Genomic DNA, 27185 nt, shown 5'->3' with positions numbered 1-27185 from the left:
TACAAGCATCACCTGAACCAGACAAGCCCAGACAAAAATTCTGCCCTGTGACCAACAGAGCTCCAGCGAGCCGAGATGTCACCAGACACTGGGCGAAAAGGGTCAACATCAGGGGATATCTTTATTTATATACAGTACCTGTCAAAAAGGTGGACACACCTACTCATTCCAGGGTTCTTCTTTAGTTTTACTATTTTCTACGTTGTAGTGGTCCTGATGTGCACTGCCGTCCTGGGGGACCAGTCCGGTCCTATCCTGGACCCACTAGCCAACTCAGCTCCAGTCCTGGGTCCAACACAGGCCCAACACCATCGGCTGAAGAGCTGGGTCCACGGCCCTCATCGGCCCATAAGGACAGACTAATGCCGTCGCCCAACCTAGCTCCAGCCACGGGTCCAGTGCCTGTCCCTATCCTCGGCTCATCAGCTGACCCAGCACCAGTCCTGGGTCCACTGCCCGGACCATATCTGGGCCTGCCTCTGCCCTTGGACCTCTATGCCTATCCAGCCCCTGTAGGAGAGCCTCCACCTGAGAAGCGCTCTCTCCCCTTTCCAACCAGGGATGCCTGGCCAAATTCCGTGTGACGGCCTCCTCCAACAACCTGGACACCTACAGCGGCACAGGCACAGACCGCTCTGACTCCTGCTGCACAGACTTAAATCAAAGACACTATGGACAGACTTAAATCAAAGGCACCTCTTCCCCCACTGCCCACTCCACACATGCCACTGAAGGGGTGGTGACATAATGAGGCAGGATTTCCACAGTCTTGGTGCCTTACAAACGCCATTGGACTTTACGTGGCAACTACAGAGAATTTGAGGTGAAAATATACCTTATACATTTTGTGGCGGCTGTATAACATCCTGTCTAAATCCCTCTCTCTGGCCCTGGTACGAGACAAGCTTTACGACTCTCCAGCCCCAGCAGAGGCTACCAATTCCACTGGTCATTCACACTTCTGGCCCTGGTCACTATTGCTAGGGGTTGTTGCCAGGGGTCTTTCAGGAACACTCCCAGTGACCTCTGATTGGGATACTTGACAGCCCATCACCACCTTTGGCCCTGCCCATCTGCATCTCCTCAGGGCATCTGTCCAGTAGACATGTGGATAAAATCTTGCTCACTATCCAGCAAGCAGTGGTAAAGTGAGGAGATCTCTCATAATCCTCTGCCCTGCACTTCACACAGCTGGACCACTAACCAATGGACCCTTCTCTCCTCCAGTAAATAGAATTTCTTGGTCAAGGTGTACTGTCTGATATGCTGTTATGTGTACTTTTAAAGATGCAGTCTGGGATCTTAAGCACAACAAATTCATAACATGCTGTACGAATTGGATTCGTAGCATTTCATATAAATTGCAAATTATATACAGTTGAAGTCGTAAGTTTACATACACCTTAGCCAAATACATTTAAACTCAGTTATTCGCAATTCCTGACATTTAATCCCTGTAAAAATTCCCTGTTTTAAGTCAGTTAGGATCACCACTTTATTTTAAGAATTTGAAATGTAAGAATAATAGTAGAGAGAAGGATTTATTTAAGCTTTTATTTCTTTCATCACATTCCCAGTGGGTCAGAAGTTTACATACACTCAATTAGTATTTGGTAGCATTGCCTTTAAATTGTTTAACTTGGGTCAAACATTAGGCGTAGCCTGCCACAAGCTTCCCACAATAAGTTGGGTGAATTTTGGCCCATTCGTCCTGACAGAGCTGGTGTAACTGAGTCAGGTTTGTGTAGACCTCATTGCTCGCACATGCTTTTTCAGTTCTGCCCACACGTTTTCTTTGGGATTGAGGTCAGGGCTTTGTGATGGCTGATCCAATACCTTGACTTTGTTGTCCATAAGCCATTTTGCCACAACTTTGGAAGTATGCTTGGGGTCATTATCCATTTGGAAGACCCATTTGAGACCAAGCTTTAACTTCCTGATTGATGTCTTGGGATGTTGCTTCAATATATACAGTGGGGCAAAAAAGTATTTAGTCAGCCACCAATTGTGCATGTTCTCCAACTTAAAAAGATGAGAGAGGCCTGTAATTTTCATCATAGGTACACTTCAACTATGACAGACAAAATGAGAAAAAAAATTGATTTTCTGTACTTTTTTGTGTGTATTACACTATTTTCAACCCCAAGGCATTTTGTGTGTATTACACAATTTTCTTTCTTCATAACGCATAGGCTAGCTTGGTGGCTAACATTAGCTAGGCTAAGGGTTAAGGTTAGTGGTTAGGTTTAGGGGTTAGGGTTAGTTAACATGCTAGCTAAGTAGATAAAGGGTTAGGTTTAGGAGTTAGGTTAAAGTAGCTCAAAAGTAGTAAAGAGTTGCAAGGCAGCTAATTAGTGAAAAAGTTATCCATAATGAGATTCACACAACCTTTGGGTTGCTAGACGTTCACATCCACCCACCCATCCTCCCTGACCAACCTCCCACTTATTGTTTATGTATTAATTAAGTAACGTACTGTCTTTATCTGTGATTGAAATGCACTGTATACAAAATTGTGTACTGCACAAGAAAAAATGTACTATTTCGTGTGCATGTCACAAATTTCCAATAAGCAATTTGTGTCTATTCCACAATAATCTGTGATACTGATTTGGTGAATGATAATGGGAATGACAAATAATCAACATTATAAAATGAATAGATTTGGTAGATAGATGTTCATTCTAATGACCTCCCCACAATATACACTGAACAAAAATATAAACGCAACATGTAAAGTGTTGGTCCCATGTTTCATGAACAGAAATTAAACATCCCTGATTTTTTTTGTTGAAACTCACAAAATTATTATTTCTGTTATTTCTGGACTGATTTGTTTACCTCTCTGTTAGTGAGAATTTCTCATTTTCCAAGATAATCCATCCACTTGACAGGTGTGGCATATCAACAAGCTGATTATACAGGTGCACCTTGTGCTGGGACAGTAAAAGGCCACTCTAAAATGTGCAGGTTTATCTCACAACACAATACCATAGATGTCTGAAGTTTCAGGGAGTGTGCAATTGGTATGCTGACTGCTGTAATGTCCACCTGAGCTGTAGCCAGAGAATTGAATGTTTGTTTCTCTACCATAAGCTGCCTCCAACGTTGTTTTAGAGAATTTGGCAGTACGTCCAACTTCTTCACCGGTGGGTTGTACATACCCCACAGTTCGGCGTCGTAATGGCTTCAGTGGGTAAATGCTCACTTTCGATGGCCACCGCCACGCTGGAGAAGTGTGCTCTTCACATATGAATCCCGGTTTCAATTGTACTGGGCAGATGGCAGACAGCGTGTATGGCATTGTGTGGGCGGGCGGTTTACTGATGTCAACATTGTGAACATGGTGGTGGTGGTGGTGGGGTTATGATATGGGCAGGCATCATTTATAGACAGCGAACAACATTACATTTATCTATGGTTGAATGAACAGAGATACCGTGACGAGATCCTGAGGCCCACTGTCGTGCCATTCATCCGCTGGCCATGTTTCAGCATGATAATGCATGGCCTGATGTCTCAAGGACCTGTACACAATTCCTGGAAGCTGAAAAAAATGCAGATCCTCGTTTGAATACCCCTGTTCGAGAGGCCTACTGTTCACACATGAACGTAGTCACCTAGCATGCTAAAGCTATGCCCAGCCGCTAATTGTATACTGCATATATAACTGTGCTCTGTAGCCTAGCGTGCCAGCTGCTGTTGTACATATTACTGTGTGCTATGTTAGCCATATTTGCCCTATTTGCTAATGTTAGAATGTCAGTTGTGCTCCTACATGCTGTGCAGTGTATTACACCCGCCAGCCCATGGACTAGCTAGCGTGCTAGCTCATTGCTTTGTATATATTGTTCCCTTTGGGTGCTATGCTCGTTTATTAGCCTATGATACAAGTTGCTGTATGATGCCTTGATGTAACATTGCCTATTGCCATAGCACATTGTGACTGCATAGTTATCTGGTATGCTATTGCTATCATGTACATTCTCTATTTTCATTATACAGTTATACATTATACAGTCATTATACATTATCACTAGCCTGTTATTACCACAATGTAAATACATTCTCTGTATTTCTGTCTCTTGTAGAAACCACGACCACTAATTCCCTCCTCTGTAAAGTTGTGCATGTGTGCCTTCCTTGGGTGTGGAGTAAAGTGTGAATTGTATCCTTGTCTCCTGGTAGTCATTATCAGTCATTTTATCGGGACTCTGGGACAGTTGTACCTATACTAACCTATTTCGGAGCCCACCGACCACAGGTGGCTCCCTTCTTTTTTTGGCCTTCAGAAAAGCCATATACACTGATAGTACAAAACATTAGCAACACCTTCCTAATATTGAGTTGCACCCCCTTTTGCCCTCAGAACAGCGCATGTGCACGTGAGTTTGTATACAGGTCCTCACTCACACAAAGACATGCATGCAGATACCAATGCAGGTATGAATACATATGCAGATGCACACCAGCACAGACACAGACACACCCAGACACACACAGACACACACACACACACACACACACACACACACACACACACACACACACACACACACACAGAGACACATGCTTAAGCAAGGTGAGTATCAGAGTTTGAAGATCTCATCTACATTGAACCAAAGCTGCACATTTTTATAGCTGCACATTTTTATAGCTGAATGGCACTTTTTCCATTTATTTTAGCCTAAATAAAATGTATCAATCAATCAATGTTTTATTCAATGTTCTTGATGTATACACTGTACATATTCAGTATGTGATACACTGTATGTATTCATGAATTGCTCTCTTCTTTTTTTGGCCCTCAGACACGCTAGCTTGTCTACTGAGTGTACAAAATATTAGGAATAACTTCCTAATATTGAGTTGCACCCCCTTTTGCTCTCAGAACAGCCTCAATTTGCCAGGGTATGGACTCTACAAGGTGTCGAAGTCGTTCCACAGTGATGCTTGCCCATGTTGACTCCAATGCTTCCTACAGTTGTGTCAAGTTGCCTGGATGTCCTTTGAGTGGTGTACCATTCACTATACACATTTTAGTTATTCATTATGTATTAATGATTCATAAAATCATTCATAAGATGTTTAATATAAACATTTAAATAAATCCTTCAAAAAAGCATCCAACCACTGCTCTAGACCAACTAAGTGTGGCATTCTAAGTGTGTATCTAACTGTCCTCTCCGGTGTGGTGTGTTAAGGGCTGACAGCGGCAGCGGCGGCAGCTGCCAACGCGGCCATTGCCGAAGCCATGAAGGTGAAGAAGATCAAGCTGGAGGTGATGAGCGGCTACCACGGCAACGCCAACCAGCATGGGGCAGACGGTGAGAACGGAGACGTCAGCTCCAGTGTGGGTGAGTCAGTCATTGTGCCCTTCACACACACACACGCAAGCGTACAGGTGCATACAGTTCTTCACACTCACACAAAGACATGCATGCAGATAGCAATGCAGGTATGAATACATATGCAGACGCACACAACGGTACAGACACATACATAAGCAAGGCAAGTATCAGAGTTTGCCGATCTCATCTACATACAGCTTGTGTTGAACCAAAGCTGTACATTTGTATAGCTGAATTCCACTACAAGCTTGTATCCAGGATGTATCACAACCGGCCGTGATTGGGAGTCCCATAGGGCGGTGCACAATTGGCCCAGCATCGTCCGGTTTTGGCCGGTGTAGGCCATCATTGTAAATAAGAATTTGCTCTTAACTGACTTGCCTAGTTAAAGGTTAAATAAAAAATAAAACATATAATTAATATCAGCTCAAAGATAATCTCAAGCTAAGGTACTGGATTCCAAACATACCTATTCTTGCCAGTGTGGAGCAGAGTGTAGACAGTTCAGAGAATACAGGTTCAGTTGAAACATCTACAAAATATCCTTATATGTTCACTGCAGTTCTAACTTGGCTAGTATATTAAGTTGGATGTCTATAAAACAATTGTATCATTATTTGCATTTGTCCACGTCTTTGTAATGCAATGGTACATTCTATCTGTAAAGTATTTTTCTCTACTGCGCTGTAAAATCCCCCGCCTTCGTATCCAATCTAAAAACAACACAGACATTGTTAATACAAAGTTTAATCCATGAACACTGTATCCCAAAGCTATTAGCCATAAACTCAGTCTCTAATTTATTTTATTTAATCACAGCAAGAGCATTGCTTTTTCAATATGTGCCATTTCAATTAATTATTAGCCCACAAATGCAGACGGATTTTGCTCGAGCCACTTAGCGTATTGTGGAAAATGATAATATAGTGTTGAATTATTATGAGCCCATTACAAATTATAGGCTCCATGTAATCCCTAAAGCTTTGATACACTAAATAGTGTTTTCGATTCACTTACTCTTACTAAGTGTCTCGACAGAAGTACTTGACGCTGTATATTTGGGTAAAAACAGGATGCTGTCACTAAGCAGATTGAACAAAGCACAATTCATGAGCTCTGAGGTCATCAATCCCCAAAAAATGAAAACGGGTCTACGACCAATGAGAAAACGAGGCTACGAGGTCACCGAAATCAAGATAAATGGGAATAAGAACAGCAAGGCTACGGCAATGGAGCTAATAAGAAACTGTTTTATCTTTTTACAATTTAAATTGTAACCTTGAGCACACGGCCAGCCAGCCAGCAACACATAAGAAAGCACTCCCTGAAGAATCATAATTCTGTTGAAGGGAGCAGCGGTATGTGAGTGTTAGTGTGTGTGTTAGTGTGTGTGTGTGTGTGTGTGTGTGTGTGTGTGTGTGTGTGTGTGTGTGTGTGTGTGTGTGTGTGCGTGCGTCTGTATGCATATCTGTGTTTATTTCTCTCGATAGGCATGTGTGTGTGCGTGTGCATGTGTGTGGATGGGTGTGTGTTTGTGTGCGCGGGTGCATTAGCTCCCTGAATGAAATATATGGCGGGGACGCCTCTCAGCCCCATCCACAATCAATTGGATTATTTTCCTTTAATATTTACTTGCAGCGATGAGTTGCTCGTGTGCATGGTGATGAACAGTCTGCCACTGGTGTTTGAAGGTGACCTGTCACTGCGTATGGACAAATCTCTCTCGCAGAAATGTAGAAAATAAATCATTAGGGGCTAGGCAGGCAGACAGAGGCCCCATCTCTCTTTCTCTCTCCCCCTTCTCTCTTTCTATCTCGCCTGTCTCAAATTCTCTCTCCTTCTCTCCCCTCTCACTCACTCTCCCTGGATTTAAATTGGCCTCAGATTTATGATTTGAATGAATGCTTCGTTTGGTCAAAGGAATGGCTTGCTGAGACAAATTATGTTTGGTACTGAAGCCATCCTTATATTGATTACTGGGTGTCGCAGCAATCTCTTGTTTATATCAGCCACTCTCATGTGACAGGGGTGGCCAGCAGAAGTCATCTAGATAATCCACAGGAGATACAGTATAGTCTCTTCAGATGGAAGAAAGGAACAGAGATAGAATGGAACATTTACTGGGTAAAGTATGTGTCATTATTTAGTTTTAGCGAATCACACAACTGCGAGGAGTGGCTCCTTAAAAAGAGGTGCACAAGACATGTAAGGCACACACACGGGGGAGGGTTATAGGGAAGATGTGGGAGATGATTGGTTGGTGCCAATGCCTATGCACCGGGAGTTTCTCCCGGTCTTTCTGTATTGGCTAAAGAAGGCCACACCAGACTCTTTCTCTGAGTGTCTGGGAACAAAATTAGTATAGTATAGTCTTATCAGATGGACAACGTAAAGAGAGCAACATTTAAGCAATGTTTAAAAAGGGAAAGCCAACACTTCTTCCACATTTAAAATAGAAAAAGCAACGTTCTGTCAATGTTTCAATTGCTAGTTGCACCTAAAGGTTCGTTAAAATAGACCAGGGAGGGTCAGCTATTGTAAAGTTGAATTTCTTCTCAATTACTTATCTGGTTAAATGAAATGGCCATATTTGCAAAGGGATCTCTTTCATTGCTAGGGAACATTTATTGCGTTAAAACAAAAACAAAATCAGATCCTTTGACACATACCATGAAGAGCATAAATGTTTTGCTCATGTTTGCAATATAATCTGCTTCACTCTCAGCACTCAGGGCCTTGCTTAGGATATTGCTTAGGCTAATGCCTATACTTCCCTGCAGTACTTAGTCCCATGTCTAGCTTGGATTCCTGCATGCCTAATATGTCCTGGTCTATAGTCCATTATGCCTGTGGAATCCAGGCCTCTAAATCACTTGACAGATATAGCTGTATGACTGTGCAAGAGGGGAACTTGATTTGGCCACTGCCTTGTTGGGCTCTGTTGGTCTGGACTCAATGCAGGGCAGTTCTGATGAGGAAGTGAATAAATGCTCTGTTTTAAAGAGAATTAGAGAGAGAGAGTGTGAATACAAAATAAAATAGTAATTCGGAACGGTTGAAGGTGAGGATGATAGTGTAAGAATTGTATAATACTACTACTACTTGTTCTAGATAAAGGAAGAGACAGAGGCAGAGACAGGGGTAAATGCAGACATAGACAGAGGAATAGAAACAAGGCAGACACAAAAGCAGAGACAGAGAAATTAAAGACAAATACAGAGGTAATGTTAGAGGCAGGGACAGAAATAAAGGCAGGGACAAAGGCAGAGACAGATGCAGAAACAGAGAAAGGGACAGTGGCAGAGGCAGAGAAAGACAGAGGTAGAGACTGTGAAGGACACCCTATTCTGTTGGTGGAGTTGGATTGCTGTGTGTCTGCCGCCATTGTGTTGGTGTCAATGGAACACGCTAATGTTTCTCTCCCACATATGAAATATGAATCACATTGTTTCCCCTATATTGATATTCGTTGTCGCCACTAATTGTCAGGGTTGTTAAAATATTTTCAGTATACACTTAAATGACTAAAGCCAGATATAAAGTATGTACTGGAGCTATTGGAGCTATGTATTGTTTAATAAGATCATCTTTGAACACTAACAATCACTAAACTAAAAACTAGATTGTCAGGGAGAATCTAAAATTCATAAAAAAGTCATGGCACGGGGCCCCGACTGATTTTGCTATGTTTAAGTCACTTAAATAGCATAATAACATGGCATGAGCCATGGCAAAATGTGTAGAATTGCAGGAAACTAGCTTTAAAACTGTAAAATGTTCTCTCCACCCAATGTCGAAATGTGCAGAATTGGAGGAAATTACATTGCAACATTTTGTCTCTGTGGCTAAGAGAAGGGCCGTTAAAATGTTGGGTTGGAGACGGCACCATTGGCCTTGTCCACTCTGACACCCCGTCTCCAACCCACAATAACCTTGCCAACGCTGCTGAAAAAAAAGCCTAGGGGAAACACTGAATCACAAATAGACCTTCCTGTTTGCATCAACGTTATTATTTATCAGGAAAAACATGCAGCTAGCTCAACTCAACCCAGCCAAGTGACCACACATCCTGTCAAAGGGGAGGAAGGGAGGTAGGAGAGTGTGTGTGTGTGTGAGAGAGAGCTTGTTCTCTGATTAGACAAAACGTTTGTCTCTCGCTCTCTTTGATTCTCCCTGACAGTCTTGTGAAGGAGGTGGTGTGTGTGTGTGTGTGTGTGTGTGTGTGTGTGTGTGTGTGTGTGTGTGTGTGTGTGTGTGTGTGTGTGTGTGTGTGTGTGTGTGTGTGTGTGTGTGTGTGTGTGTGTGTGTGTGTGTGTGAGTGAGCATCCATGTTGCTTTCAAAGGGGGCTCAGAGGCCCTCACAATGTGGATTGTTCCTGTGGCTGTCAGGAAATGCCACAATTACAGATCACAAAACCAGGTTAGAGCGCATGTGGCACTAGGCCTTTCAGTGTGATAAACAGCCAGCCAGCCATTCAATCCCAACGCCCTGACCCCAACCACAACCTTCATTACCGGGACAGAAAACATTGTCAGCTGCAGCCCACTAACAAAAACCTGCCAATTTCTTTTTCAGGAGTGAGAAAAGAAATAAGTGTTTAAAACCATGAGCCAGTAGAACAGAGAAGAGAAGAAAACACCCCTCTCTTTACTGTTTTCTCTTTTCAAGCCCCCCCCCCTCTCTCTCTCTAAAATAGACATGACTGGGTCAGTGGCAGATTCTCTGGGAACCGTAATTAGTAAGATCGTATCATGTATCGCTATTTATGCTCTCTATGTTGTAGAGCTCCATCTCTTTCTCTTCATCTCTAACCCCCATTCTCGGGCCATGCACCTGACTCCGCCTCACCGCGGTGACAGTAATGGACCTTACATTTGGTCTGTAATTAGGTGTGGGAATTCCATCCGTCATCAACCAGACAATGCTGTCATGTACATCTTAAAGCGATACCGCGAGATTTCAAAATGAGGTTGTTTATCTACTTAGTCAGACGAACTCATGGAAAACATTTGTATGTCTCTGCGTGCAGTTTGGAGATGATTGAAGTTAGCATATTGTTAGCTTAGCCCAATTGCTGGAAGTCGCCCGGTACAGTAGCCAGCTCCTCACATAAGCAGGACAATAGACCTTCTAAATACTCCAAAACTAGGCGGTTGGTCATTTATAGTATTACAAAGCTATACATAGTAATCTATATTTTGTGAATGTATCTAATAATAAGAAGAAACCATCCACTATCCACTTCTTCATTCTTATATATATATATGTGTGTGTGTGTGTGTGTGTGTGTGTGTGTGTGTGTGTGTGTGTGTGTGTGTGTGTGTGTGTGTGTGTGTGTGTGTGTGTGTGTGTTGCCGAGCTGGCTGGGGCCCCTGAGAGGGCTCCGTGAGGAGAAGACCACAGCTGTACACAGCGAGCAACTAATTGGCCCTTATCTGGCTGTCCCATTCATCTTCATTTTTTACCAATTACTGAGCATTATCTGTGTTCTCAGTTGGCTATGGGACTTAATCCTTTTTGGTTAAGCTGCTTGTGGCAGCTTGCAAAATTTAAAATGGGGAAGGAGAGAGGGAGAAGGGAGAAGGGGAGCAGAAGTCACAGCGATAAACAAACTCGGGAAACTTCCCATCACCCCCCCCCCCTCGGAGGAAGGAATCAATAAACAATGACATCACGTGAAGGGGAGAACAAAGAGAGGGATAAAAGAGAGAGAAAGAGAGAGAGATGGAGGAAAGGACAGGGGGAGAGAATCAATTATCGGCATTATAACTCAGGTCCTTGTTTGCAAACGCAGCGGCCTCATTGATTAAGCTTGCTCCGGTTGCTCTTGCCATTATTGACTTGTTAAAACCATATTTTCTCCTCATCAGTGGGTTTCATGTTTGCGGTCGTCAGCAGACAGATAACAATTCTTTTAAAAGGTCTTCATCAATTATTCAGGGTGTATTCATTTTGGCAAGCTCCAAATGCCCCATGTTAAGTTTTGGTGTGTGTGTGTGTTTTTTCCCCCATAGCAGCAGAGAACTGAACCAGGACACATTGTTCCTCCAGACGGTACATCAACACAGTTAGCCCTTATTATCTGAGATCAATGTTTAACTAGGTTTCTCTATATATGGGGTAAACACTAAGATAGGCCATATGGCATTGATTGTATTGCAAACTGGGTTAGAATTTATGTTAATTGTTGTATTCTGTAGAATGTCTTTCTTTTTATGTCTGTGACTGTGTCTGTATGTTATGGTTTAGTAGAGGAACAACAATTAAACTATTGTTATTACAATAAATACATTACAGGATGTAGAAATTACTGTGCATTAAATCACACGTAATAATCCTGGAAAATAATCCTAGATATGATATCAAAAGCAAACCTGGATAAATAAATGTAGACTAATAAATGCTGTAAATAAAATAAGTCCATCTTCATGCAGTGTGCAGTGCCTCCTACTCTTTGAAAGGGATATTTTTTGGTCACAAGCTCTGCACCAGCTGTCAACCAAGCTTCACTGCTGCAATTTAATTAGTCAGTTGATGTCCTTTCTAATAATAAAGCTCACAGGGTGGAAGGACACATCTAGCCACTAGCTAGTGCCTGGCTTTGTTAGCCATGTTAGCCTCCTTAGCACTGGTGGCCTAGGATGTTAGCTTGGTTAATACTTGTAAAATGACTTTCTTAATTGTGCCTAAGGAGATAAATAAAGTTTTATCAAACTGAATGTAATTAGCACTGGTGGTCTAGGATGTTAGCCTGATTAGCACTGGTGGTCTAGGATGTTAGCCTGATTAGCATTGGGTAGCCTAGGACTCTAGCTTGGTTAGTGCTGGTGGCCTAGGTCTAGGACATTAACTTAGCACTGAACTGGTGGCCTAGGGCATTGACTGTCTGACTACCTGCCCTCCTTCAGGCAGACAGACAGACAGACAGACTATATAGACTGAACAAAACTGTACAGAGGATTTCTCTCTCTCTCTCTCTCTCTCTCTCTCTCTCTCTCTCTCCCTTTCTTCTCTCTCCCTCTCTTCCTCCTGGACTTTGGTCCTCCCAACCTCTCTACTAGTGACTCAGGCCCAAGGGAGTCAGGTGACAGATAAAGCAGAGAGCGTCACACACATTTTTATTTCAAAAGATGAACTCGATAATCTTAAATGTATGTTAATGAAGTCAAATGTCCTTGTTTTAATTTCGCTTGCATTCGGCTGTTAAGCATCCGCTTTAAAATTTGAATATGCATTATGGGGGAATTGTGTGGAGGCACACAAATGCAGATATAGATTAGAATATCAAGGAGAATTGATTAAACATTATTCCTGTAATGATCCATATCAAGTTCTATCATCTTTGAATGGCAGTGGTGGTGTGGCAGTCTTATTAGAGCTGTGAGAGAGAGATCAAGAGGGAGAGAGAGAGAGACAAAAGAATAGAGAAAGGGAGAGGTAGAGAGGATCATCACAGAAATAGAGGGAGAGAGGAAGACAGAGTAAAAAAGTGTGGCGCGCTACACAAACCACATGTCATGCAAATATTTGTACAACTGTCTCTTGCGGTTACCTCACTACGACAGGGGCACGGTTAAATAAAAACAACTGACCAGTCGACTTGTCAGCCCTCATCAACATTAGGGCTTCCTTCTTCATTAATTGAAGTGATTAATATGAAGGGCTTTGATGCAGCGGGTGATGCATGCGTCGGGGCTGTCCCCTTTGTAGCATCCACTGTCAGGTTGCATTTAGCAGGGATAGGGGCTGACCTTTGGGGAGTGAAGAGATCAAGGCAATTTGAAAAGACAGTGTCACTTGGGTTCAATGTGATACTGTGTAATAGATGACATTCCAACCTTTCACTGATGACGGGCTTTAGCAGGTTTTTTGAGTGATGTGAAATAAAGTGGTTATAAGGGCACACGGTGAGACCCAGATACAGACACAGGAGGCAGATGGTTAGAGTCCAAGATGTTTATTAACAATCCAAAAGGGGTATGCAAGAGAATGGTCATGGACAGGCAAAAGGTCCAAACCAGTTCAGTTCCAGAGATACAGAATAGCAGGCAGGCTCGAGGTCAGGGCAGGCAGAATGGTCAGGCAGGTGGGAATGGAGTCCAGAAAAACAGGCAAAGGTCAAAACGGGAGGACTGGTAAAACAGAATAGAAAAGCAGGAGCACGGGGAAAACACGCTGGTTGACTTGAACATACAAGACGAACTGTCACAGAGACACAAGAAACACAGGGATAAATACACCAGGGAAAATAAGCGACACCTGGAAGGGGTGGAGACAATCACAAGGACAGGTGAAACAGATCAGGGCGTGAAAGTGGTATTGAAATATGCATGCATTTGGCTGTGAACGTGTTTGAATGTTAATGATGTTGATAGAGTCATTTCACAACAAACACAAACAAAGATGGAGGAGACTAAGTACTTGTGTTGTGTAAAAATATTATATACAGTACCAGTCAAAAGTTTGGACACACCTACTCATTCCAGGGTTTTTCTATATTTTGACTTTCCCTCCTGGGTGAGGATCAAAGAGAGGGGAGTGGGGACGATTCTATGACTTTAACGACCAGTCGTAAACTTTCTCTCTCTGGATCTGCAGTATGGAGAAGTCAAAAATAATTTGTGTAGAGAGAGAATCTGACACCAAAACTCCAACATCCAAAAGTGGATAATGAAACAATATTTCCAACATAAAGAATGTGGGAAATGGTTGGTGGGGATCAAAATAATAAATCCTTGTTGTTGTTTTGTGATATCATTAAGGACGGTATAACTAAATAACTGTAACTCTAAGAATGTATATGTCCCAGTTAACAGATTTACATCTAAATGTTGTAAAACGTATATGGTTAAATATGAAACTATTTGTGAGAAGATGAAATGTGATTTCAGCCTTCTAAATGAGATAACTGTTTTAACCACGCCCACGTGAGCAAAGACATTGTGGCAATGTCATGGATCCGCCCTCCAAGGCGAGTGGATAAAAGGACTGCTAACAAAATTTACATTAGACCAAGCAGGTGGACGTCACGAGTGGTTAGACTCTACGAGACCAGGAAGCTTGGAGAGGTGGCTACACTTTGAAATGGTTTAAAACTACAAGACCAGAACATGGTTACAAACTTTGAAACTTTAAACAAAGAAGAAGACTATACTAAGACATACACCATCTGCAGCTCTGCATGTAAAGTTGTCTAGAACTTTGACCAAAGGCACAAGGAAGATCTTTTCAAACAACCATTGGAACTTCTAATCTATTCAGTCTAACGAACACTCAGAGACAAAGAAGCCTACAACTGAGGACATTGTGACCTCTGCTGGACAACCAGAGACTTACATAACCAGAGAATTGAGTGAATTCAACAGAGAGACGACAGACAAAGACATCTATGTGTAAATATATGTTGCATTTCTAAATCCGAATGAGCGGTTGTTAAGGTGTTAAATATCTATATTTACGGTGAGCATATTATTCAACTGTATGTACGATAGTTGAATTCCTTTGTCTCTCCTTCTTTCGGCTCTTTCTTTCCCCATCCCTTTGATTGTGTAACAAGCCGTCATATCGGGTTAGTCCACTATAGGGACTTTTCATTGCATTATGTTAGTAATCAATTAAACATATACCATGTGTGCGTGTTTATGTATTTCTGTGTGATTATTTAGTTAGTTAAATAAATTAAATAATAGTAAAATAATAAAATAAATCAATTAAATAATTAAGCCAATTTGTGTATCACTGAATCATCATTTAGACTAGGGTTCATGCAGAGTTGAAGTCAACGACATTCAGAATGAGACTGATATGAGGTTAAAAAAAATATTAATGGATGACTGGTATGATAATGATATATGTGGATGTATTATTGAGTTAATTTGGGTAACGGTAACTCATTAAACAAACTTTGTCCATGGTGCCCCGATATTGCTAATGAGTTAATGATTAATTTAATCACGTAATAATTCAACATACTTACAGTGACTTGCAAAAGTATTCACCCCCCTTGGAATTTTTCCTATTTTGTTGCATTACAACCAGTAATTTAAATAGATTTGTATTTGGATTTCATGTAATGGACATACACAAAATAGTCAAAATTGGTGAAGTGAAATCTTTTAAAAAATGACTTGTTTATAAAAATAAAATAAATAATGCTATGAAGCCCCTAAATAAGATCTAGTGCAACCAATTACCTTCAGAAGTCACATAATTAGTTAAATAAAGTCCACCGATGTGCAATCTAAGTGTCACATGATCTGTCACATGGGGCCCCAGTGTTGAAGATCAGCGGGGTGGAGATGTTGTTTCCTACCCTCACCACCTGGGGGCGGCCCTTCAGGAAGTCCAGGACCCAGTTGCACAGGGCGGGGTCGAGACCCAGGGTCTCTGGCTTAATGACGAGTTTGGAGGGCACTATGGTGTTAAATGATGAGCTGTAGTCGATTAACAGCATTCTTACATAGGTATTCCTCTTGTCCAGATGAGTTAGGGCAGTGTGATTGAGATTGCGTTGTCTGTGGACCTATTGGGGCGGTAAGCAAATTGGAGTGGGTCTAGGGTGTCAGGTAGGGTGGAGGTGATATGTTCCTTGACTGGTCTCTCAAAGCACTTCATGATGACGGAGGTGAGTGCTACGGGGCGATAGTCATTTAGCTCAGTTACATTTAGCTTTCTTGGGAACTGGAACAATGGTGACCCTCTTGAAGCATGTGGGAACAGCAGCCTGGGATAAGGATTGATTGAATATGTCCGTAAACACCAGCCAGCTGGTCTGTGCATGCTCTTTGGATGCGGCTAGGGATGCCGTCTGGGCCGGTAGCCCTGAGAGGGTTAACACGTTTAAATGCTTTACTCACGTAGGCTGCGGTGAAGGAGAGCCTGCAGGTTTTGGTAGCGGGCCGTGTCTTTGGCACTGTAGTGTCCTCAAAGCGAGCAATGAAGTTGTTTAGTTTCTCTGGGAGAAGGACATTGTGGTCCATGACAGGGCTGATTTTCTTTTTGTAGTCCGTGATTGACTGTAGACCCTCAGACCTCTCGTGTCTGAGCCATTGAATTGCGACTACTTTGTCTCTATACTAATGCTTAGCTTGTTTGATTGCCTTGTGGAGGGAATAGCTACACTGTTTGTATTCGGTCATGTTTCCGGTCGCCTTGCCGTGATTAAAAGCAGTGGTTCTCGCTTTCAGTTTGGCACGAATGCTGCCATCAATCCACGGTTTCTGGTTGGGGAAGGTTTTAATAGTTGCTATGTTACAACATCACCGATGCACTTGCTAATAAACTCTCTCACGGAATCAGCGTATTTATCAATGTTATTATCCAAAGCTATGCGGAACATATCCCAGTCCACGTGATTGAAGCAATCTTGAAGCATGGAATCAGATTGGTCGGACCAGCGTTGAACAGACCTGAGCACGAGCGTTTCCTGTTTTAGTTTCTGTCTATAGGCTGGGAGCAACAAAATGGAGTCGTGGTCAGATTTTCCGAAAGGAGGGCGGGGCAGGGCTTTGTATGCTTCGCGGAAGTTAGAGTAACAATGGTCCAGGATTTTTTCCGTCCGGGTAGCGCATTCGGTATGCTGATAAAATTTAGGGAATCTTGTTTTCAGATTAGCCTTGTTAAAATCCCCAGCTACAATGAATAAAGCCTCAGGATATGTGGTTTCTAGTTTACATAGAGTCCAATGAAGTTCATTTAGGGCCATCGATGTGTCTGCTTGGGGGGGATATATACTGCTGTTATTATAATCGAAGAGAATTCTCTTGGTAGATAATGCGGTCGACATTTAATTGTAAGGAATTCTAGGTCAGGTGTGCAAAAGGACTTGAGTTCCTGTATGTTGTTATTATCACACCACTTCTCGTTCATCACAAGGCATACCCCCCTGTCCTTCTTCTTACCAGAGAGATGTTTGTTTTCATTCAGCGCGATGCGTGAAGAAACCAGGTGACTGTACCGACTCCGAAGGTGTGTCTCGAGTGAGCCACGTTTCCGTGAAACAAAGAACGTTACAATCTCTGATGTCTCTCTGGAAGGCAACCCTTGCTCGGATTTCGTCTACCTTGTTGTCAAGAGACTGGACGTTGGTGAGTAGTAAACTCGGTAGCGGTGCGCGATGTGCCCGTCTACGGAGCCTGACCAGAAGACCGCTTCTTCTGCCCTTCACTGTTGTTTTGGTTCGCCGGATGGGATCCGATCCATTGTCCTGGGTGGTGGACCAAACAGACCAAACAGAGGATCCGCTTCGGGAAAGTCGTATTCCTGGTCGTAATGTTGGTAAGTTGACGTTGCTCTTATATCTAATAGTTCCTCCCGGCTGTATGTAATTAAAATTAAGATTTCCTGGGGTAACAGTGTTCCTGATCACGCAAACGAGGCGGCCATCTCTGTCAGCGCCGGATCAAAAAAAAAGAAGAAGGTTGGTAACTATAAAGAACTGCAGCATAGGTAATTCTGGGTCTTCCTTCCCTGTTTCACCTATTTGCGTTTGCGATAATCACATCATTTGGCTTCCGAGTGGCGCAGCGGTCTAAGGCACCGCATCTCAGTGCTGGGGGTGTCAGTACAGACCCTGGTTCAATTCCAGGCTGTATCACAACCGGCTGGGATTGGGAGTCCCATAGGGCGGCGCACAATTGGCCCTGCATCTTCCAGGTTAGGGTTTGGCCGGGGTAGACCGTGATTGCAAATGAGAGTTTGTTTTTAACCAACTATGCTTTTCATTTACATTTTTAGAATTTTGAGCGATCGTACTGATTTTCTCTCAAGGACCAATGGTTATAGATGAAGAGAACAGGCCAGAGCGAGTAATGCTAATTTTGTAATTAAAACAGATGGTCTGATGACCAGCACATGTAAACCGATCCCCAAACGGCACCCATATGACGGCGGAGAGCGGCGTGAATCAAATGACAACGACTCGCCCGTTGACTGAAAGTAATCTTTTTAAGAGGGGGGAGGCCTTTTACTACGTATCACATGGAAATAATTCCTCTATCTGCTTGGCATGTCACTGACACAAGAACTCTATTGATTGGCAGGGGATATATTACACCGTCAGTAGTAATAGCTGCTAGTAATGGGTTCTCTCTCTCCCTCTCTGTGTATGTGTGTGTGTGTGTGTGTGTGTGTGTGTGTGTGTGTGTGTGTGTGTGTGTGTGTGTGTGTGTGTGTGTGTGTGTGTGTGTGTGTGTGTGGTGAGTGAGTGAGTGAGTGCGTGCGTGCGTGCGTGTGCATGTGATTGTGCGTGTGTTTGTGTGTGTGTTTATCAGTTTATTGTGAGTGACCTGTGACAAATGTCAAGTTAGATGGGCCCAGACCCACACTAGACATGTGAACCGTATGGCCATGGCTTAATATCAATGTCTCCTAGAGGCTTGGACGTCCTGGGCATCCCTAGCCATGTGGATTATTAGGTTAATCTGGGTTGTATATTTTGGGTCACACCGTAGCAACCTTTTTCAACAGAAAATATAAATAAATGTTTCTTAGTGGACAAGTTCAGGTTGTCCCTCCCGGTATCTGTCTGTTTTCTATAATTTGGTGCCAAATGAAAACGACCCTGGTCTGTAACATCTCTGTCCCCCCCACAAGTTGTTTAGCGCATTACATAAATGCGGTATGTGGTTCGTTTCGGGTCAACATTTAGTGTGGATTGTTATTTTGAAGCACATTGTTCATTTGGAAAATGTGGAATTTTGGAATTATTTTTTGAGAAGGTTGAGACATTATGAAAGACATATCATCATGTTTTCATCATTATCTAAACAAAATGATCTCTTCAACCTCTTGTAACCATTCATTCTATTTTCTTAGACAGCCTGTAAGTAGTGATGTGAATTGATTCAGTCAATCACCAGAATATCCTGGATGGAGGATATCCCAGATGGAAGGATTTGACACTTTATTTAAAAGACACTTCTGAAAGCGATATCCCCGGAAAACCGCTATTGTCACGACTTCCACCGAAGTCGGTCCCTCTCCTCGGGCGGTGTTCGGCGGTCGACGTCACCGGCCTTCTAGCCATCGCCGATCCACTTTTCATTTTCCATTTGTTTTGTCTTTGTCTTACACACCTGGTTTCAATTCCCCAATTACCTGTTTATTATTTAACCCTCTGTTTCCCCATGTTTGGTTGTGAGTGATTGTTTGTTGTATTGTGGTCCGTATTGTGGGCTTGGTAATTCTCTTGTATTTTGATGACTTTGAGTAAAGTTACTTTTATTTACTCATCTCTGCTGTCCTGCGCCTGACTCCTCTGCAACAGCTACACATAGACCCTTACAGCTATCTGCAATTGATTGTATCACAGCCTCAGTCATCTGAAGTAGGCGGCTAGTGGCAGAATTTTGTAATACTTACAGGACAAATAACACTGTCTGTCTCTAGGGTATTTCCTAGCACATGATATACTGTGTGTGTGTGTGTGTGTGTCAGTACATTAGTGTTGTCACGATACCAACACCAGGCTTAGTATCATAATACTCGATACCATCATGATACTCAATACCAAAATCATACCAAAATGACACTACGGCAAAAGAAGAAGGCATATTAGCCAAAGTCACAGAATGGCACTTGATCCAGACAGATAAATTCAGCTTCTGCTCTGTTCAATATTTGGGCATCTTTTGAGTTCATTATTATTCATGTCAACAATTTTCAGACAGCCATGTATGTATTAATTAATCAATAATACAATCATACAATACATTTTACTTTGTTTTTAAATCTATATTGATAACCTGGATAAATCAAAAATATGTTGCCTAGGCCTATCCATAATGCAGGTGAATGCATTTTCAGTAGGAGTGTGTGCATGCATTGAGCTATTGAGCTTGGAATGATTTAATTGTACTGATCAACAACATTTGCATAGAAGTTGCTTCTTTTATAAAAATGTGCGCTGTCTTTAACCAGTAATGACATCATGCACAAGGCAAGAGGGGGGGGGGGGGGGGGGGCCTGTCAGAGCACAGTCAGTTTGCTGTGGAAGTGGATCATCTTTGGGAGAGATGTGAAGAGGCCAAATAAGTGAATTAATATTTTTGGGGTGGCAATCAGCTTTGAAATCAGCATATTTTCCATTATGGTATTACAAACAAAGTACTAGGGTAGTGAATTTATGTTAGCTTTAGGAACGCTAGCAAGGAAAGTTTGCCTACAAAGCTGGAAGGTACCAGTATCTTCTTGCATTGTAAAGTGTTCTAGCCTGTTTGGACATTGTTTTGCGAACAGTAATGAACAGTTTCAACATTTCTTCATGATGTGTCACATTATTCATGTATGTTAACTTCTGTGCAGCATGAGTGGGGAGCGAACATAATGCGGCCCAGACTCTCAGTGCAGGCTAGCAATGAGAAAGTGGAGCAGGCACGCTGCACGCTATAATAAGGGGTCGGCTACGCTGATATACAGGCTTGATCCGTGAGACACATTTGACAGATGTACCGAATGTAACAGCAATTCTAGCACCGAATAGTTTTTAATGTTCTAGTATTGAAAAAATACCAAAGTTTAAGTATACTGTGCAACACTAGAGTAAATGTGCGCATAGCGGTTCAGGGGGAGGCAAGTCATTATGCTACCTCATCAAACCAAAGATGTTTTGTTATCATTACTTTCTCTAACATTCATTTACAGTACATTACATGGCATAAGTTTGCAAGTGAATCATTGAATGATTGGAAAGTATGTGTATCTCTTTCATGCTGCTGCTATAGGAAGGTCGTCCATCTTGTGGTCATGTGTGTTGTGTGTAGTCTCTGTGTTTGTAGGGGTGTTTGTGTGATTGTGTGTGCGTGCAGGGGAAGTGTGTGCGTGTCTGTCACATGAGGCTGCTGAAGGTTCATTATAATGGCCGGAAGGGAGCTAGCTCATGGAATGGCATCAAACACCTGGAAACACTGTGTTTGGTGTATTTGATACTATTCCAGCTACTCCTCTCCAGTCATTACCATGAGCCTGTTCTCCCCAATTAAGGTGCCACCAACCCCCTGTGGTGTCTGTGTATATGTGTCTTTATGTCTGTGTTTGTGTGTGTGTGAATGCGTGTGCTCATATGTGTGTGTGTGTAGGGGATGTGTGTGCGTTTCTGGGTATATGTTTGTATGTCTGTGTTTGTGTGCTTGTACATGTGTAGACGAAAACAGCCCATGAACTGCCACAATACGACTTTACGTTTCTGGGTTTTTTGTTGTATATTTCCTGTAGCTTGCGCTTCTATCTGATGGAGTTTAATGGCCCACCCACCTCATAAGGCTGTGCTGTTGCCTTCTGGAGAAATGTGTACTTACAATAAATATATCTGGTTGATTAGTGGTACTGTGAGACCACTAAAATGGCCTACAGCTCAGAGCCGTTGGCTTGCGTCCCAAATGGTACCCGCTATACAGGAAATGGGGTGCTGTTTGGGACGCAAACCATTTTCTTTTCATCAGCTAATCGTTTATTTATGAGATTTGGGTGCAAAACCCAACAAATCCCCCAACACGACCACAAAAAAGTTCCACACCTATAGACCATGCTCTCACCATTGTCTGAGCAATGCAGCAGCAACTCGGGGGCATTTAGTAAAAAAGCCGAGATTGTTTTGGAGTATGTGAATGTACAACAAGTAATTCTAGAAATTTGATTAAAACTGCCATTTATAGTTTTTTGACATATCAGAAGAAAAACACATCTCTGTACCATGTAAGCAAAAGGAGGCTTTTAGCAACACAGTACAAATCAACCCTGTGTCTTTCCCAATCCAAATCAAAGGCTCTGACCACATTCAAATGTGTTTTAGTTTGACAGATAGGCTTGACAACAAGCCATATATTAGCAAACATAAGGATTCTTCACATTCCCCCGTCGTCCGCACGGTCCTACTTAATCAGCGAGTGAGACAGAGAGAGAGAGAGAGAGGCCTGGATAGATCCTCTCCAGTCCTTGCTATCTCTTACTGTACATCTCATCCCCCTTTTCCAGTTAAAAGAAGGTAAATAACAGACAGACAGCTTCATTAGCTCTAGCATCTGTGGAGACCACTCTGCCCTGGCTTGCACCGGCGGTCGCTTAAATACTGGAGCTTTTACTCAAGGCCCTGGCGGCGACCTCCGATCAACTATTGTTTGTTTTATTGTTTGTCATGAGACTTTTCCTGGACAGTGGGAGTTAGAGAAAAAAGAGATCTGAACCTGAGCTGTGGCTGAAAATGTCATCTCTCTCTCTTTTGTTTCTGTTTTGCTCCACAAACAACAAATCATTCAGTTGAAGAGATTTCAATGGAAATCTAGCTACTCCAGAGCTAAACCTGACGATTGGCAGCTAGACAGAGATCTGTGTGGTATTCTTAAGGCTAGGTTTTCAGTCGGATACCTTTTGGATTAATTTTCCATTATTCCCACCCTGGAGGATTCCTTATTGTAGGAAAAGGTGGGTAGAATAGCTGTCTCCATAAGGAGTACTGTTAACACACAGGCACGCTCGCACACACACTAGAGGTCGACCGATTACTCGGAATGGCCGATTAAATAGGGCCGAGTTCAAGTTTTCATAACAATCGGAAATCGGTATTTTTGGGTGCCGATTTGCCAGTTTTTTTTACATTTTTTTTTTTTTTTTTACACCTTTATTTAATCTTTATTTAACTAGGCAAGTTTTTTAAGAACACATTCTTATTTTCAATGGCGTTCTAGGAACGGTGGGTTAACTGCCTTGTTCAGGGGCAGAACGACAGATTTTCACCTTGTCAGCTCGGGGGATCCAATCTTGCAACCTTGCAGTTAACTAGTCCAACGCAATAACGACCCGCCTCTCTCTCGTTGCACTCCACAAGGAGACTGCCTGTTACGCAAATGCAGTACGCCAAGGTAAGTTGCTAGCTAGCATTAAACTTAAGTTATAAAAAACAATCAATCATAATCACTAGTTAACTACACATGGTTGATGATATTACTAGACATTATCTAGGGTGTCCTGCGTTGCATATAATCTGACTGAGCATACAGGCATACAAGTATCTAAGTATCTGACTGAGCAGTGGTAGGCAGAAGCAGGCGCGTAAACATTCATTCAAACAGCACTTTCGGGCATTTTTCCAGCAGCTCTTCGCTGTGCGTCAAGCATTGCGCTGTTTATGACTTCAAGCATATCAACTCCCGAGATGAGGCTGGTGTAACCGAAGTGAAATGGCTAGCTAGTTAGCGTGCGCTAATAGCGTTTCAAACGTCACTCGCTCTGAGCCTTCTAGTAGTTGTTCCCCTTGCTCTGCATGGGTAACGCTGCTTCGATGGTGGCTGTTGTCATTGTGTTGCTGGTTCGAGCCCAGGGAGGAGCGAGGAGAGGGACGGAAGCTATACTGTTACACTGGCAATACTAAAGTGCCTATAAGAACATCCAATAGTCAAAGGTTAATGAAATACAAACGGTATAGAGGGAAATAGTCCTATAATTCCCATAATAACTACAATCTAAAACTTCTTACCTGGGAATATTGAAGACTCATGTTAAAAGGAACCACCAGCTTTCATATGTTCTCATGTTCTGAGCAAGGAACTGAAACATTAGCTTTCTTACATAGCATATATTGCACTTTTACTTTCTTCTCCAACACTTTGTTTTTGCATTTTTTAAACCAAATTGAACATGTTTCATTATTTACTTGAGGCTAAACTGATTTAATTGATGTATTATATTAAGTTAAAGTAAGTGTTCATTCAGTATTGTAATTGTCATTATTATAAATAAATTGCCCGATTAATCGGTATCAGCTTTTTTGGTCCTCCAATAATCGGTATCGGTATCGGGGTTGAAAAATCATAATCGGTCGACCTCTAACACACACACACACACACACACACACACACACCGCTAGAACACCAGAAAGATTAACAATAGAGGATATTTTACCACTTTAAGTTAATGACTCAGTCATTTTAGTCCATGAAAGAGGTAGCAATTATTGCCCTCTTTTTAATCATGTTAAACCCTTCATCAACTGATGTTGTATTAATACTTGAACCTGCTTGTCGTTTTCCAGACCTACTCCACATGTTTCTGTCTGACAACACCTTTTTAATCATGTGATCTTTCCGAAGGGTGTTTGAATTCATTCCATTTATCCTCCATGATTTGGATTGTTGCTTATTCATGCGTGCACTTCCAAAGTACTGTATTACCCATAGCTTGAGCTGTTTGCCTGCGTATTAATTCATTTTGTTTTAACGATGGTAGCTAAGTAGGAGTTTACCTTTAGAAGTCCCTAGGGCTTACTCCAGGTAAATTACTCAAAATGCTGTTGTTTATGCCTTTCACTAGAAAAGCAACACAAGGGAATTAAACTCGCTGAAGTTGAACCACTGTATAGGTGAATAACAGTAACTGACAAACAAATTCATCTAGCGATGTGGTTAAATTAAAACCTCACTTACTGTAATGTTGATCAAGTTAGGTCCTTTTCAGATTGTTCACATTTTTTTGAAAGGGGTCAAAACAAACAATGCAGTCACACACACACATACCAATGTCCATATTATTTAAAATGACAATAGTTGGCCAATCTAATTCTAACCCATTCAGTATAAATTCATCATGTACTGTAAGTACCTGGGGAAAGTAATTGAATCCCTTCCAAAACAAAGCCAGCAACAATATGTCTGAAAAAAAACACCCACTCAAATAAACAAATAAAACACTCAGCTATGTTCCAACAACACCTCATTTTTTACATTGAATCCAACCAATCCAAACCAATCTCTGTGTGCCCAGTGCCTTTCAATCCCCCATAAAAGGACTATATGAACTCATCTTGGCCTACAGCAGGTTCCCCTACAGTCAACTGAATGGTCCTTTATGGAGGAAACATAATTTGAAAATGGTTGAGTGTGTGTGTGTATGTGTATGTGTGCGTGTGTGTGTGTGTGTGTGTGTGTGTGTGTGCGTGCGTGCGTGCGTGCCAACTCCTGGACAGTCTGTGGTGCATGGAGCGAGACATGATGTCCCAGATGTGCTCTATTGGATTCAGGTCTGGGGAACGGGCGGGCCAGTCCATAGCATCAATGCCTTCCTCTTGCAGGAACTGCTGACACACTCCAGCGACATGAGGTCTAGCATTGTCTTGCATTAGGAGGAACCCAGGGCCAACCGCACCAGCATATGGTCTCACAAGGGGTCTGAGGATCTCATCTCGGTACCTAATGGCAGTCAGGCTACCTCTGGCGAGCACATGGAGGGCTGTGCGGCCCCCCAAAGAAATGCCACCCCACACCATGACTGACCCACCACCAAACCGGTCATGCTGGAGGATGTTGCAGGCAGCAGAACATTCCCCACTGCGTCTCCAGACTCTGTCACGTCTGTCACATGTGCTCAGTGTGAACCTGCTTTCATCTGTGAAGAGCACAGGGCGCCAGTGGCGAATTTGCCAATCTTGGTGTTCTCTGGCAAATGCCAAACGTCCTGCACGGTGTTGGGCTGTAAGCACAACCCCCACCTGTGGACGTCGGGCCCTCATACCACCCTCATGGAGTCTGTTTCTGACTGTTTGAGCAGACACATGCACATTTGTGGCCTGCTGGAGGTCATTTTGCAGGGCTCTAGCAGTGCTCCTCCTGCTCCTCCTTGCACAAAGGCGGAGGTAGCGGTCCTGCTGCTGGGTTGTTGCCCTCCTACGTCCTCCTCCACGTCTCCTGATGTACTGGCCTATCTCCTGGTAGCGCCTCCATGCTCTGGACACTACGCTGACAGACACAGCAAACCTTCTTGCCACAGCTCGCATTGATGTCCCATCCTGGATGAGCTGCACTACCTGAGCCACTTGTGTGGGTTGTAGTAGACTCCGTCTCATGTTACCACTAGAGTGAAAGCACCGCCAGCATTCAAAAGTGACCAAAACATCAGCCAGGAAGCATAGGAACTGAGAAGTGGTCTGTGGTCACCACCTGCAGAACCACTCCTTTAATGGGGGTGTCTTATAATTTCCAGCTGTTGTCTATTCCATTTGCACAACAGCATGTGAAATGTATTGTCAATCAGTGTTGCTTCCTAAGTGGACAGTTTGATTTCACAGAAGTGTGATTGACTTGGAGTTACATTGTGTTGTTTAAGTGTTCCCTTTATTTTTTTGAGCAGTGTATATATTTAGATTGGTTTAACACATGTTTGGATACTACATGATTACATGTGTGTTATTTCATAGTTTTGATGTCTTCACTGTTATTCTTCAATGTAGAAAGTAGTAAAACCAAAACTTTTGACTGGTACTGTGTATATATATATATATATATATATATATATATATATATATATATATATATATAAAAAAACAGATATGGGGGATTGTAAATTTTGCAGACAAATGGGTGCATGTGGTTTCCGGAACACACACCTAGCTGTGTTCATGTTCTTTGAAAGTTAGACCGTTTTCATTATACTGTACCACTTAAAGGCACAGCAGAGCACTCCTTACATTTCTGGCCAAGTAATCTCTCCACTTTGACCAATTAGATCACTAATTGCAGAGCCAAAATGTAGTAATTTGAAACATTTGTTAGATATCTGGTCTTGTAATGGGGTACTTTGGCCAATGCAGATCACAGAACAGAGCCGAAATGAATTGAAAGTTCCCTGTTGTTGTAAGAGTATCCTAGTATCCTAAGTCCACACTATCCTAGGCCCTATACACTATACAGTAGCCTGTAGACATTTGTCACACTGTAGTTCTGAAGATACTTGTTTTGCTGTTAGCGTGTTTTAAGTCATTTGGGTAATGGCTTCCAATGATTGCCTTATTTTGTTTGTCCCAAATGGCACCCTATTTGTATAAAGAAAAGGGTACCATTTGGGATGCA

At 42.4% G+C, this 27185-nt stretch overlaps 1 protein-coding gene across 5 annotated transcripts in view; it reads left to right on the top strand.

The window, feature by feature from the left end:
* The window catches only part of LOC115107052 (dachshund homolog 1-like), a 249987-nt gene that overhangs the window by 166100 nt on the left and 56702 nt on the right, over positions 1-27185 (top strand). For all 5 annotated transcript variants that reach the window (XM_029630441.2, XM_029630434.2, XM_029630425.2 and 2 more), the window contains exon 3: positions 5205-5357. In XM_029630441.2, the coding sequence (XP_029486301.1) occupies positions 5205-5357 (153 nt within the window). The remainder of the gene's footprint in view (positions 1-5204; positions 5358-27185) is intronic.

This window comes from Oncorhynchus nerka, linkage group LG3 (assembly GCF_034236695.1).
Source record: "Oncorhynchus nerka isolate Pitt River linkage group LG3, Oner_Uvic_2.0, whole genome shotgun sequence".
In the NCBI taxonomy this organism is placed as follows: Eukaryota; Metazoa; Chordata; class Actinopteri; order Salmoniformes; family Salmonidae; genus Oncorhynchus; species Oncorhynchus nerka.
Note: the sequence above shows the minus strand (reverse complement) of the source record. Positions and strands in the feature narration are given on the sequence as shown.